Consider the following 16,736-nt stretch of genomic DNA (forward strand, 5'->3'; position numbering starts at 1 on the left):
ATAAAAATGCATATAAACTATAAAATGTATATATTTTTATTTTTACCTAAACCAATATTTAATATATACTTATTATAATTATCTTATAATTATATTATAAATTTAATATAATTGACATGCAAAAAAATTATATTAAATCATTATATAACAGTGCATACTACAGATGCATTTAAATAACAACAATAGCCAATGTTTTAACTTCAGAAAAGTTAAAAGGTCAATATTTGGTGGAATAACCCTTAATATTCGACAATAGCAAATGAAAATATGTCATTTTATGTGGTAAAACGTTAAAATAAAATGCTCTAAATAACAATATTTAATTAGAAACTTTAAAGAAAGACGTATGAAACACCTTACTCAAACCCATACCTAAAAATGAATATTTTTTCAAAATAAAAATAATATACATTAAAAAACATTAACAAATGCTGCCTTATTTTATTACATTCAGTACTGCAGTTGTATTAATTACCACAAAGATCATGCAGGCTATTGGATGTCAACATGAATTATATGGTTTGTTATATTGAGTTCTTGTCCTTGTTATTGATCAGTAATTCTCTAATCGGTGTACAGTGAGGTTTTATCTGTGTATTTGCTTGTTTAAACACTTTCAAATAAGTTATTTTTACACAGGTATGCTAAAACAAATAAGACACTTGAAAATTCATCAAGTTCAATAAGTTAATAAGTTTCTCTGAAAGTACAATTTATAATATTTTGCGTAAGATAAAATGTTTATTTATTAATTAGACAAAAATGTAAAATAAAATGCATATAAATATTTTTTTTTTTACTAAATCAATATTTAATATATACTTATAATTATATTATAATTATAACATATAAGTAAATTATAATTATATTATATTACTTATACTTAATATTATAAAAATATAATTAACATGCCACAAATATTTATATTAAATCATTATATAACAATGCATATTACAGATGCATTTAAATAATAACAATAGCCAATGTTTTAACTTCAGAAAAGTTAAAAGGTCAATATTTGGTGGAATAACCCTGATTTTTCCACAATAGCAAATGAAAATATGTCATTTTATGTGGAAAAATGTCAAAATAAAATGCTCTAAATAATATTATTTTAATAAGAAACGTTTAAGAAAGACGTGTCATACATTTTACTCAAACCCATACCTTATGAATGACATTATAATATACCTAATAATATACATTAAATAACTTAAACAAATGCGACCTTATTTTATTACATTCAGTACTGCAGTTGTGTCAATTACCACGAAGATCAAGCATAGTATTGGATGATAATAACATCAGAAAATATAGATAAGATACAATTATTTAACGGAATTTGTTTTATATTTGTCGCTTCAATATTTAAATGTAATTTCATGTTGACTTTAGTGATCATGCAGGATGGAAATCTATAGATCTACAGTCACTGCAGAGCGTCAAGAAACATCTCACGATGTCTGAAATCAATCAGTTGACTTGTTTACTCTACAAATCTCCTCAAACTGATTGAAAGAAACACCATGCTAACAGTAAAAGCACACAGAATCCACTCCAGAAGTGTTACTGTACCACAACACTCATCTGACGGGACCACCAGCATCCTGATCCGCTGAAACCGCTTCCAGGAGCTCAAACAAAAGCTATTTAGTCCATCCTTACAATAGCTAAACACTGAAATCTGCAGTAAAATCTACTTTAAAGGGGACCTATTATGCAAAAATCACTTTCAATAAATCACTACAATAAACATCACTTGGGAAATTGTTGAAAAAGAATTACAATTTTACATTAGAGCTAATAATTCAGCTGTAAATGCACATATTTATAGACTGTACATACATACAACACATAAACTGAATGAAAACAATAAGGATAAAGTAAAATGTAAACTAAAACATTTAATTTTCATTTAAAGTACTAAAATAACCTTAAGCTAAACAGACTTAAAAATGGCTAAAGTTACAATGAAAATATACTATTAGGTTCAATATGTTACTAAAATCTATATGCAAACTATGGAAAAACACTAGAATAGCCATGATTAGCTATTATAAAGCTCATAAGTAAATATAAGCAAAAAAATACCCTTTTTTTCTCGATTTGCTGGACCTATTACACTGTATTACAGCATGCATTTTACATGAATATATTTGCATATGATTAAAAATACCAACAGTAATATACAATCAGATTATTAACTTTAATATAAAAATAATCATAAAGTGCTTATAAACTTTAATATAAAATTTTAAAATATTTTTTTAAAATATTATTTTTATATTCAAGCATTTACATATTAATTTAATTAAAAAACAATGAACTAAACTGTGAACTTAATACATGAACTAACATAAATATTTCTATTCCATCATATGATTCAGTTGTTCCTTTATTTTTGTGAAATATTATATATTTTTATATATTAATAAAATAAATATATTTATTTTATTAAAAAACAATTAACTAAACCATGAATTTAATATATGATTTAGTATATTTATTGGCTCTATTACACTGTATTACAGCAATCATTAAATATGAATATATTTGTATATGATTAAAAATAACAATAGTAATATACAATCAGATTATTAATAATAATCTAAAAATAATCTTGGTATGTTTATAAACTTTAATATATAATTAAAATATTTTTGAAAACACTATTTTATTTATATTCATAAAATTATATATTATTCGATAAAAAAATGTTAGAAAATGATTTTATTATATTAGTTAACATAACAAATATTCCTATTCAATCATAATATGGTTCAGTCGTTCGCTTATTTTTGCGAAATATTATTTATTTTTAAATTGATAAAATAAACATTTATTTTATTAAAAAATCTATTTAACTAAACCATGAATTTAATATATGAATTAGCATATTTATTGGACCTATTACACTGTATTACAGCGTGCATTTGATATTAATATTTTTGTATATGATTAAAAATAATAATAGTAATCCACAATTAGATTATTACATTAATCTAAAAATAATCTTGATATGTTTATAAACTATAATATATAATTAAAAATATTTTTTTAAACATTATTTTATTTATATTAATAAAATATATATTATTTATTTAAAAACAATTAACTAAACAGTGAATTTAATATATGAATTACCATATAAAAATATTCCTATTTAATCATAATATGATTGAGTTGTTCATATTTAATCGAATATACCTTTTATATGTGTCAATATAAATTAATTTTGTAGAGAAAGATTCTGTTCATTTATTGTAAGCAAATGCTGCTGTTAAACAATTATTATTACTACATAAATAAATCATTACACTTCTACTGTGAAAACTGGACTGAAGCAGCTTAAATTTACTCGAACTTCTATGTTAACCTGCTTAGACACAATCTAAATTGTTTAAGCACAATAGAAATAAAGATGTATTAAATAGTAAAGATACTGGAAGTGCATGAACACAGACCCTTCATACAGTCTTTTCAGATCATTTTATGGTAAAATCACCCCAAACACACAAATATGGACTCTATTTTTGAACTCTAATCACAAAAACACATAACAGATTCACAACACAAACAAAAACAAAGCAAAAACTATCAAAAAATGGCAGAACATTTGCACCAATATGAAAACTAATATCCTCTTACGCAATGCTTTCAGTTCAGCAAACCTCTCACGTCCATTAAAAGTGAAAATAAGGAGGAAACACTTCGCTTTTACAGTAAATAGCAGTGTTTACAGTAATAATGTGAGCCTATAACCGTCTATAAAGCTTGATCTATTATCTAAGTTCTTGTTTTTCTAATGCTTAACCAGAAGTTTACCTAATACCACCTACAAAATGTTCATTTAGGATCATACTGATTTTAAATTACACTCATTTTAGATGCACAAGTTAAAATATCAACAATATATAGTTAAGGTCAGACTTAAAAGCCCCCCGTATATATATATATTTTCCCCAATTTCTGCTTATGGAGAGATGTTCAACACATTTCTAAACATTATAGTTTTAATAACTCACTTCTAATAATCTTTGTCATGATGACAGCACGTAATATTTGACTAGATTTTCTTCAAGATACTAGTATTCAGCTTAAAGTGATATTTAGGCTGTGATTACACTGCAGATCTTAATGGTCAACTCCAATTTTGTGATTGCATCTGATTTTATTTATTTTTTTTGATGACCTGTTTACATCATCTTTTAAAAGGGGACTCATATCTGATTGTCTGCATTTACACAGCACCTGGCAAAAGAACCAGAAAAAAAAAAAAAAAAAAAAGAGCGGGCGCTGACTGACAGCTGATAATAAAAATGTGCATATCCAAAATGCACATAAAAATAGGTGGATGGAAACGGAGCTATTGACAGGTGAAAATCAGATCTACCTGCTTACACTGCAGACACGAGGGCACGGATCTGATTCATATCGGATACATTTTCACATATGAACAAGGGCTGAATCTGATTTGAGGGAATTGAAATCCAAGTCATTTGTTCCTGCTTACACGTGCATGGGCCATATCTGGCAGTACATGGGGCAGATCATTTAGTGTTATTGCACCCAAACTCTGGAACTCTCTACCACGCTCACTCCGCTCTGCTAATAATATCTCTGAATTCAAATCCTTACTTAAGACTCACTTATTTTCTGAATGCTTCGCTTCTGATCTGCCAAACTGACTACTTTATCTGATGCACCTCCACTCTGCTCATATGTCTCTCAGGTCTTGATTGTGTAATTCCAGTTTGTTATATTTGACTTCATGTATGTTTATGTATCTTTTTGTCGTATTCCTTGTCCTTGAGCTCTGGAAAGGTACTATATAAATAAAAATTATTATTATTATTATTATTATCTGATCTGTGCCACATGGGAGAAAAAAAAAAAAAAAAACGGAATTGAGTCACTTGAACAGTGCAGAGTAAATTCGGCCTAAAAGGCTTAATTAGGGTAATCAGGCAAGTCATTGTATAACATTGGTTTGTTCTGTAGACAATTCAAAACAAATATTCCTTAAGGCAGGGGTGTCCAAACTCTGTCCTGGAGGGCCGGTGTCCTGCTGAGTTTAGCTCCAACTTGCTTCAACACACCTGCCCCGAAGTTTCTTGTATGTACAGTTGAAGTCAGAATTATTCGCCCCCCTTTTTTTTTTTTTTTTTTTTTTTTTTTTACATTTACATTTAGTCATTTAGCAGACGCTTTTATCCAAAGCGACTTACAAATGAGGACAAGGAAGCAACTTACACAACTATAAGAGCAACAATGAATAAGTGCTATAGGCAAGTTTCAGGTCTGTAAAGTCTAAGATGGAAAGTATTAGTAATTTTATTTATTTATTTATTTTTTTGGGGTACAGTTAGTGTGATATCCAGAGAGGCAATTGCAGATTAGGAAGTGAAGTGGAGACTAAATAGTTGAGTTTTTAGTCGTTTCTTGAAAGTAGCGAGTGACTCTGCTGTTCTGATGCAGTTAGGGAGTTCATTCCACCAACTGGGCAGATTGAACGTGAGAGTTCGGGAAAGTGATTTCTTCCCTCTTTGGGATGGAACCACGAGGCGACGTTCATTCACAGAACGCAAGTTTCTGGAGGGCACATAGATCTGCAGAAGTGAGAGCAGATAAGAAGGAGCAGGGCCAGAAGTCGCTTTGTAGGCAAACATCAGAGCTTTGAATTTGATGCGAGCAGCAACTGGCAGCCAGTGCAAACGGATGAGCAGCGGAGTGACATTTTTAAATATTTCACAAATGATGTTGAACAGGGCAAAGATAATTTCACAGCATGTCTGATAATATTTTTTCTTCTGGAGAAAGTCGCCGGGGGGGAATAATTCAAGGGGGCTAATAATTCTGACTTCAACTGTAGTAAGAGCTTGATTAGCTGCTTCAGGTGTGTTTGATTAGGGATGGAGCTAAACTCTCCAGGACACTGACCCTCCAGGACCGAGTGTGGACGCCCCTGGATTAAGAGGTCAATAATATTGACCTTAAAATGATGTAAAATTTAATAATGCTTTGGTCACACTTTATATTAAGTGGCCTTAACTAATATGTACTTACACAGGAATTAATAGTTTGTTACTTATTCATGTATTTACTTTATACTTATGCTTGATTAAATACATATATGTAATTACATCTGTATTTAACTTTTGTAATTACATTTGTAAATACTCTGTTGACCATCCCTTACACCTTAACCCACCCTTAAACCTACCTATGCCACCAAACCTGTCCATAACCCAACCACTATCCCAACTCAAAAGCACCACAAGTGTTCTCAAATACATCATAAACACAGTAAGCACATTGTATTTATTTTTTTGAGGTAAGTACATAGTAAAGGGCACTTAATATAAAGTGGGACCAATGCTTTTATTCTAACCGAAATAAAACAACTTTCTCCAGAAGAAAAAATATTATAGGAAATACTGTGAAAAATTCCTAAATCTGTTCAACATCATTTGGGAAATATTTGACTAAGAAAATCAGGTAACACTTTATTTTGATGGTCCATTTGAGTATTAGTAGACTGTCTGCTTAATATCTGCTGATACTGCTGCTGAACAGACATTATACTGACTATAGGAAACTTTCCAAATACATGTCAACTTACACTAACACCAACCTGACAGTCTACTTACAATCTAATGAGAATTAGTTGCAATGTAACTTAAATTCAACAAACGGACCATCAAAATAAAGGGCGACCGAAAATCACAAGAGGGCGAATAATTCTGACTTCAACTGTATGAGCTCATATTTCTCCGAAATGTCACAAACTTTTACCTTTTATCTGTTTGTATTTGTTTTAAGGCACCTCATGTCCACAAAACACACTGATTTTAATCTTCATAAAGTCCATTTTCAAGAGTTATTACGCTGAAAAGAAGGTGTTTGTCACTGATTTGGATCATGAGAGAGCATCATGGGAAGCGCTAGTGTCCCTGATCGGTGGTTCGTGGTGTTTGTTGACTAGCAGTGTATTGTGGGTAGGTACAGGAGCGGTAACTAACCCGTGGAGAGTCCTGGTCTGACGGGAGTCCGTTCTGGGCAATCTGCTCTCCTTCTCTGTTAATAAAAACACATGTAGAATTAATGTTAATGTTAATGAATGTTTTTTTTTTAGAATCACATATCATAACAACTGGAGAAACACTTTGATTGATATTGTCCTTGGGAGTTGTTTGTATTTTTGTCACTTAGGGATTTGCACATCGATGCTTGAGTATCGATAGTTTCTATTAGTTGTCTCTTAGCTAATACAAATATCTGTATTGTCTATATGGTTCAATCATTCCTTTTTGAGGAAAAAGGCATAGGTTAACAGGTCACTTTTTTGTATTTTTGTTTATTATTTAGGGAGCATATTTAGTGGCGTTGAAAACGCTGATGATTTCGTTTTTTTTATTTTTTACACATTTTATTTTCTTGAGTAAGTTTAGAGGGGATCTTGTCTTCTAGTATATGCGCCTGTTGGTTTTGTTTAGTTCTTTGTTTTGGCGGCACTCTAGTTTATTTATCCCCCTGTAAATTTTGGTTTGGTTTTATTTCTGTGATTGTCTCTATTTATTTTCAATTGCGCTGCATAAAGCTCATACATGCCTTTTTTGCTGGCTTTGTCATATTCCCTTAAGAGGAAAAAACAAATTAAACGTTAAGATTCTTTGTCCTTGTTTATTTACATCCATTTTCCACAATCATAATATCATTTTCTAAATGTTACGTTTTTTCTCCCTAGACACGTTAAATCATAACAATTCTTTTGTACATGTTAGTTCTTTAGTAAAATAACAGAGACAGATATTTGTATATGATTAAAAATATGATTAAAAGAGGATTATAAATACCAATCTAAAAATAATCTTAATGTATTAAATAAAAATGAGAATTTTAACATACATTTTATTACAAATACTTTATGAACTAACACATATATATATATATATATATATATATATATATATATATATATATATATATATATATATATATATAAATTAATAAACAGCCTGAATGAATTTAATTAACTTTTTTCAATCCAAAGATGAATTTCAAATATGAATTAACATATAACATTAAATCATAATATGTTCTGTGTGTTCATTTTTAATAAAATATAAATATTAATCTAAAAATAATCTTAATATATTTATAAACGGTAAAATTAATGCAATACGTATTTTATTGAAAGTATTTTTGCTAATTATACATTTATTATACATCTATATATTTTTTTATTAATTACATTAATATATTAATTAATTTGCTGTAACTAAATTATGAATTTAATATATAAATTAACATGCAACAAATGTTTATATTGAATTATAATATGAATGATTTGCTCATTTTGCAAAAAATGTAGCTTTTAATATAAAAACATTTTACAATTCATATGAATAAATTATACTATTTTACTTTTCATATTATTCTACATAAAAATTATTTCAATAAATACATAATTAAAATAATATGTTAATTATTTTTCACCAATAATAATACAAATAGCATGTTAGTAGCATGATAGTATATCAATACAATATATTAAATGCATTTGATTTATTTAGCTCTAATATACAGCTGTAAGTATATTACATATTAAATTTTATTTTAAGTTGTATAATAATTTATACTAAAATAGGCAATATATTTAAAAAAAACAGCATTATTATTAAAACATAATATATTGACAATACTTTTGTAACAACCTTGATATACAGTAGTAAATTTATAATTTAATTCAATACTCATTGATAATAGATATAATTCTGTACATTACATGAAATACATTCAACTAAATCTGAGCATCGTGTAACTCACCCTAATTAGCTGATAGAAGTGCATGAGTTGTGTGTGTGTGTGTGTGTGTGTGTGTGTGTGTGTGTCTTTACCTCTGCTGTGTTTCTCCGTCCTGTGCCTGAACAGGATCTGGTGACGGTGGTTTCCTCCTCCTCTCTTCCTCTTCTTGCAGTCTTCTCACTTCCAATAACTCCAACTAACAGAACACACAGACAAAATCAACACACAGATTGGGTTTTCATGTTTTATGGGCTCTTCCCAGAGCTGTGATGATGTTTCTACTGTATAGAAATATATCTTCAGACTGTATATTTCTCCCCTTCCCCAACCCTAACAGCACAGCACATGTATGAGCCCCTTTCCTAATGATGACCAAAACATACCAAAAACACACACACGCAAACGCACTCTGTGTCTCTCACTCACCCACACTCTCTCTCTTTCTCTCTCTCTCACACTCAGGGTTTCTCATACCGTAGTCAGTCTCTCGAGCGCTGAGAATCGCTCCTCCCAGGTCGCGGCTGATTTCTCGAAAGCCTCGTGCCGCTTGATCAACTTCTCCACCTCGTCCACACTCTGACCCAACTCTCTGCTGGACAGATACGGCTCCTGACCCAGCAGCCACGCCTCCGCCACGCCCGCGTCCCGAGAAAACTGATGCACTTCCAGAACTACACAGAGAGAGAGACAAATAAAGGAACACAATCACAAAGAAAAAGAGAAAGACACACACACACACAAGAGAAAAGGAGAAGTGAGTTGAGTGACAATAAATATTCAAGCACACTCTGCCCACTTCCTCCTACACACTTCCCATTACAGGGTCAGAAATAAGTCTGCAGGACAGGTGCATCATGGGTGGAGTCGTCAGACCTCAAACAGAGTGTGAGAGAAGCTTTAAGAGTCATTCAAAATCTACTAAGGGGAAATCTCCTTTCGAGTCTCCATCCACTGAGCTCTTGTTGGAGGATCAGCCTGAAGACCTTCACTAATGAAGGCTTCTCTGCTCCTGCTGGAAGTATTTGTGTTGAGTATTTCTCATTGGCTGGAATATACAGTATTCATTTCATTTTACTTCAGCTTAGTCCCTGATTAATCAGAGGTCGCCACAGCGGAATGAACCAACAACTTATCTAGGATATGTTTTACGCAGCGGATGTCCTTCCAGCTGCAACCCATCACTGGGAAACATCCATACACACTCATTCACACACATACACTACGGACAATTTAGCCTACCCAATTCACCTGTACCGCACAGTGGGGGAAACCGGAGCACCCGGAGGAAACCCACGCCCATACGGGGAGAACATGCAAACTCCACACAGAAATGCCAACTGACCCAGCCGGGGCTCAAACCAGCGACCTTCTTGCTGTGAGGCGATTGTGCTACCCACTATGCCACCGTGCAGTCATTATTATTATTTTACTAATTTTAATTTAATACACTGAATACTATATATATTTATTATGTTTATTTATTATGATGCACACATACAGTTGAAGTCAGAATTATTAGCGCCCCCGTTTATTATTTTCCCCAATTTCTGTTTAATGGAGAGCAGATATTTTCAGCACATTTCTAATCATAATAGTATTTAATAACTCATCTCTAATAACTGATTTATTTATCTTTGCCATGATGACAGTAAATAATATTGGTCTAGATATTCTTCAAGACACTTTAATTAGGCAAGTTATTGTATAATGATGGTTTGTTCTGTAGAATCTGGAAAAAACATAGCTTAAAGGGGCTAATAATTTTGTCCTTAAAATGGCTTTTAAAAAATTTAAAACTGCTTTTATTCAAGCCTAAATAATACAAATAAGTATTTTTCCAAAGAAAAAATATTATCGGACATGCTGTGAAAATTTCCTTGCTCTGTTAAACATAATATGGGAAATATTTCAAAAAGAAAAACAGATTCAAACGGGGGCAAATAATTCTGATTTTAACTGTATACATAGAAACAAAACTGGTAACAATTTATTTTGATGGTCCGTTTGAGTATTAGTAGACTGTCTGCTTAATATCTGCTGAAACTGCTGCTGAACAGACATTATACTGACTATAAGAAACTTTGCAAATACATGTCAACTTAAACTAACACCAACCCCAACAGTCTACTTATAATCTAATGAGAATTAGTTAGCATGTAGATGCAATGTAGCTTCAATTCAACATTTGGACCATCAAAATACAATAACCACAAAACTATATAAGATATTTGTGATTTAGATATTAAAATGTTTATATAACTTATATCATACACAATTTTCATATCCAAATATAAATAAACATTTTCTCAAATAAATTTGTGCATGTTTGTATTAATATACATAATTAATATTCACAGTACACACATATATTGTGTCAAAACAATTTTGTTCACTGTATTTCACATACAATTAATTGCAATTAATCTTTGCCCAGCACTAATACTAAAAATAATTTAAATACATGTATTTGTTATTAAAAAAATATTACTATTATAAGTAATATATATATTAGTAATATATATATATATAAATTATTGTTAATAGTATTCTTAATAATATATAAATTATTAATAATAAATAAATATAATAAATCGTATTATTATGCATTAAATATAACACATTTTATGAATTAACATGGGTTGTATAGTAATCTTTAAACAGCTGTCTAAACTATCTAATGGTTCATATATATATATATATATATATATATATATATATATATATATATATATATATATATATATTATTTTTTATATAATTATAAGAATACATTTTATTTATAATTTGCTTTTCTTAAACTCAAAGCGATACAAGATATACAACAACAAATAAAAATGCTGAGATCTACAAGCATGCATAAAATCCCAGTAACACACCGCAATAATCCAAAAAAACAAAACAATTATTAGTTATTATATAAAACAGTCTCTTTTTCTGCTCAGTACAACACTACATTCTCCATCCCAGTTTGCACAATTTTTTGCACATAAGCCAATTGCACTTTTTGCATAATAAGCACAATTTAAGAACCACTGTACATTGTTTACATCCGTTTCATTACTTAAATCAGATTTATATATTGTTTACTTTCATAGATATTTATATTCTTACATTTTATAATCCTACTTCAGCCACTTCTGTGTATATATGTGTATATATGTGTATATTGTGTATGATGTGTGTATGACTTTACTGTGGACGGCAAAGTAAGAATCTCATTGTACAGGGAAACGTGTTTCCTTACTGTGCACATGACAATAAACAGTTGAATTGAATTGAATTATATATTATTTTATATATTATAATATTATTTTTTATTTGAGTCCTACTCACTCAGTCTCAGCCACTCCCATCTGTCCTCCCACTTGTCAATCATATCTTTCCTCTTGTCCGTCAACTGCAGCAACTTCTCTTTTATCTGAAGGGGAGGAAAACAGAGCAAGATAAATAAAGTAAGTTCCTCAATGCTTCCTAGGCCATAATAAACCCATTTCTTCTGAAGCTACTGTGCAGACGTCAATTTCTCGCTTACCTCCTCTGATGCATAGTGTTTGCGTGCCAGCAGAGATTTGCCCAGCTCAATGCAGGCTGTGAAACTGTCATTACGGGCGTCGATTTCAGCCTTGATGCCCTGGTGGTTGTTCATAAGAAGCTCCACAGACGACACGTCCCTGAAGAACAGAGGACACATGACATTTCATTTCTTTTGTTTTTTTACTAACTGTAAAAAACTAACTAAGTATATATATATATATATATAACCAAATCAATTCAGCTTTATATGTATAGCGCTTTTACAATGTAGATTGTGTCAAAGCAGCTTCACATAAATGGTCATGTAACTGGATCAGGGTAGTTCAGTTTTTAGTGTTTAAGTTCAGTTCAGTTTAGCTCAGTTCAGTGTGGTTTTAGGTCATTAATAAGAGTCCAAACACTGAAGAGCAAATCCATCGATGTGTAGCTCTACAGATCCTGATCCATGCAACCAGTGGCGACAGCGGAGAGGGAAAAAAAAACTTCCCCAATAGGAGAGTGAAGAAAATAAAACCTTGAGAGAAACCAGACTTAGTTCAGCACAACCATTTTAATTTCTCCGCTATATATATATATATATATATATATATATATATATATATATATATATATATATATATATATATATATATATATATATATATATATATATATGAGCAATATCACACGAGTAGCAGCGAGATATGGCTGTATATGGGCACTGGGGGGAGGCGTGCGTTAGTTAGTGCCCCCACCAGTGCCGATATACAGCCATATTGCACTGCTACTCATGTGATATTGCGTTTATGAAACAGTTTGACGGCATTATTGTGTATATAAAAACAAAATCAAACATGGAGAGTCTCAAAAACCCTTTTGTATGAGGAACTACTTTCTTCCACGTTGGATTCAAATCATAAGCTGACAGTTAAACAGCTGAGCAAGCGTCTTTTAAACTTTAGATGTGTAGTGTCTGCTTGTTGATGGCTGTATGTGGGCGGAGTAATACACAAAGGGTAAAGAGGCTGTACAGGTGCTGATATTACTTAAATATATCACGGCTATCAGCCAACCAGATTCAAGAACCAGACAGAACTGTTATATATATATATATATAAATTATGAACAGAATTGGTGACAAAGGGCAGCCTTGCTGGAGCCCATCATGTACTGGAAACAAGTCTGACTTATTGCCGGCATTGCGAACCAAACTCCTACTCTGTTCATACAGAAATCACACAGTGTGAGGCGGCCTCTATAGTCTATAGCTTTGTAGTCACCTGGGCTTCTCCTGCGTCTCGATGAGGCGGATGACGTCCTCCATCCACAGCATCAGGTCTCTCACCATGCTGAAGAAGCGGAACTTGTCTCCGGTGTCCAGCAGGCGAGCTCGCCGGCCCTCGCAGGCCTCTAGCAGACTCCTCCAGGCCTCCAGCACCTCGCCCTCACGCCGCTGGATGTCGTCCGCTTTATCGCCCGCATACGCCGACTGCAGACGCACCGCATCATCCTGCAGCTGACGCACCTGAGCAGAGCATCACGGGATTCAGTTAATGTTGCATTCATTAAGTTACAAGTCTCGGGCAGTGCCTTTAGACCAGGGCTGTGCAAACTAGGTCCTGGAGCGCCGGTGTCCTGCATAGTTTAGCTCCAAATTCCTTCAACACATCTGCCTGGAAGTTTTTGTATACCTAAAAAGAGCTTGATTAGCTGGTTTAGATGTGTTTAATTGTGGTTGGAAGTAAAATATGCAGGACACCGGCCCTCCAGGGCACCCCTGATTTAGACAACAAGGAAACCTTCATTTAGCTCACTATTAAACTCATAATGTGGACACACCTGCGTCCCCAGAGCCTGAATGTCGTGCTCAAATGTAGTGTGCATCCTCTGCAGCGTCTCCACTGTGTTCTGGTCCCGGCCCAGCTCCTCCGGAAGCTTCTTGTGTTTGTCCAGAATGCGTCCCAGAATCTCCTTGGCGTCATGGTAGAATTTGTGCAGCTCGTAGGACGCGGCGAGGATCTGTGTGCGTGTGTCGATGAGCTCCAGCAGATCCGCCCAGGCCTCGTTCAGACCGTCCTTCCACTCGGCTACGGTCGCGGCGTCTGCATGACCAGCGTTGATCAGTTCGTCCGCCATGCGGTTCACTCCATCCACACGCTCCTGACCGATGTTTCCGGTGTCGCGAGCAAACTCACGGAAACGCTCCTGCAACATCTGTGGAAGAGAAGCATTTATGCTTTGAGTAACTACATTTAGGTTTAAGGTTTCTCTGTTTTTAGTTTTAGTTAAGTGCAGTCTTCCATGGAAATGAAAACACCAAGCTACTGTAAGAACAAAGCAGTATTTTTGCTGTACTCACAGTGACGTGTTCATAGTCCTGTCCGAGTTCGTGAGATCCAGCCACCACCTCCCGCTCCGCGATCCACTGCTCCAGATCGTCCACCTCACGGTTCAGCTGGAACAGACGGAAGCGCTCCTCCAGTTTGCCCCTCCTCTCCTCCGACAGATCCTTCAGTCCAGCGTACAGTTTATCCACCTGTGACTGACGCATGCCAATCCTCTCACTACAACACACACAGTCAAAGTTACTGAAAATCACGAAAAAAGTGTTTAATATAAGATATTATTACGCAGCTTGGAATACTTGATTTGGATTGGTCAGTCGCAACAATACAAGGTTTGATATTTGTCAGATAACAACCGCTAAACAACACAGGTTCTTTCGGGAAATTCTAATCACCTTGACCGTCAGTGAATATGTTCACATGTATATTCTAACATCCACATTCATATGTATCTTCTTGTGTCACACTGAGGTTTTTGACTATTTGGTGCCATCTTGTGAATGAATAATATGAAGGAAAGTATATGCTCCGTTCAGCTGTTTTTCGTTTCTGTCAGCTTTGTGTTTTTGTCTGTTTGGCGCCATCTTGTGTCTGAATACTGCGCAGGTTAGTGTATACTCCATCAGCTGTTTTTGTTTCTTGTAGCTTTGCGTTTAATTAAATGTTTAAGGGCGTACTCACATTAGGTACAGTTGCCTTTAGCACAATAACCCCTTCTGTTTTACACAGCTGTGCTAGGCTTGGTTTATATGTTGATAAACCTGTCTGGCTCTATTCTGTGATCATCACCTCTTGGATGTACTTTATCATTATTCTTTTTTTTTTTTGCACAAACTGATTGTTTCGCTTCATAAGAGCTCAGTGTATCATCAGGAGACATGGAGATTGATTTGGACTGGTTTGTATGTGTTTATTTTTAATCTCTAAGTTGGGTGACAATTGACTGCCATTTAATAAATCATTAAGGCTCAACTGAACTAAGCAGCTGCTTAGGACCTCTGTGGCCACCAGGGGGTGCTCAAGAGAACATGAAATAACTGACTTTTTAAAATTTTATATATCAGAATCAGAATCGGTTTTATTGCCCAGTGTGCTTTACACACACACACACACACACACACAAGGAATTTGTTTTGGCTACAGAAGCTTCCAGTGTACATAAAGTGACAACACTTCTAACACATTAGACCAGGGGTCACCAATCTCGGTCCTGGAGGGCCAGTGTCCCTGCAGGGTTTACCTCCAACTTGCCTCAACACACCTGCCTGGGTGTTTCAAGTGTACCTAGTAAGAGCTTGATTAGCTTGTTCAGGTGTGTTTGATTAGGGTTGGAGCGAACATCTGCAGGACACCGGCCCTCCAGGAACAAGTTTGGTGACCACTGCATTAGACAGAGATGCAATCAGACAAAAGAGCTCTGGATGATGACTATATTGTTATATTCAGAGTTAAAATGAGATCCAGACATCAGTTTAGATTCAGATCATGTTTAATAGTAGCTATGTTTCCATCTACCTATTTATATGTGCATTTTGGAATATAGGATAAAATTAATTGCTTGTCGGAAATGCAAAGATGCGGACACATTTTGAAAATGTGCATAAAAATGAGCACAACTGAGTAAGATACATGCTTTATCTGATAAGAAAAAACGAACTACGATGTAAACACATTTACTAAATTATTTTAAAAAGTCCTGTGATTTAGTTTTATCAGATCATGTGATGATAAAATTGTGCACAATGGGATGCATTAATGGACAAACCAGCCTTTCCAGCAGATTGTAAAAGATCTGAACTGTTTTGCTGATTGCTTCAGTATTCATATTCTTTTATTATTATTCCCTCCAGAACCACAGCCATATCACCCTGCAGCCCAAGACCGGTTACTCACTGAAGCTAAGCAGGGCTGAGCCTGGTCAGTACCTGGATGGGAGACCACTAGGGAACACTAGGTTGCTGTTGGAAGTGGTGTAAGTGAGGCCAGCAGGGGGCGCTCAACCTGTGGTCTGTGTGAGTCCTAATGCCCCAGTATAGTGAAGGGGACACTACACTGTCAGTGGGCACCGTC

General features: G+C 33.7%; 1 protein-coding gene across 1 annotated transcript in view; it reads right to left on the reverse strand.

The window, feature by feature from the left end:
• The window catches only part of sptbn1 (spectrin, beta, non-erythrocytic 1), a 95,547-nt gene that overhangs the window by 6,963 nt on the left and 71,848 nt on the right, over positions 1 to 16,736 (reverse strand). Inside the window, 8 exon segments of the mRNA NM_001365192.1 lie at positions 7,023 to 7,077; positions 8,901 to 9,004; positions 9,283 to 9,479; positions 12,142 to 12,226; positions 12,341 to 12,479; positions 13,602 to 13,846; positions 14,161 to 14,535; positions 14,681 to 14,885. Coding sequence (NP_001352121.1) covers positions 7,023 to 7,077; positions 8,901 to 9,004; positions 9,283 to 9,479; positions 12,142 to 12,226; positions 12,341 to 12,479; positions 13,602 to 13,846; positions 14,161 to 14,535; positions 14,681 to 14,885 — 1,405 coding nt within the window.

This window comes from Danio rerio, chromosome 11, assembly GCF_049306965.1.
Source record: "Danio rerio strain Tuebingen ecotype United States chromosome 11, GRCz12tu, whole genome shotgun sequence".
Classification (NCBI taxonomy): Eukaryota; Metazoa; Chordata; class Actinopteri; order Cypriniformes; family Danionidae; genus Danio; species Danio rerio.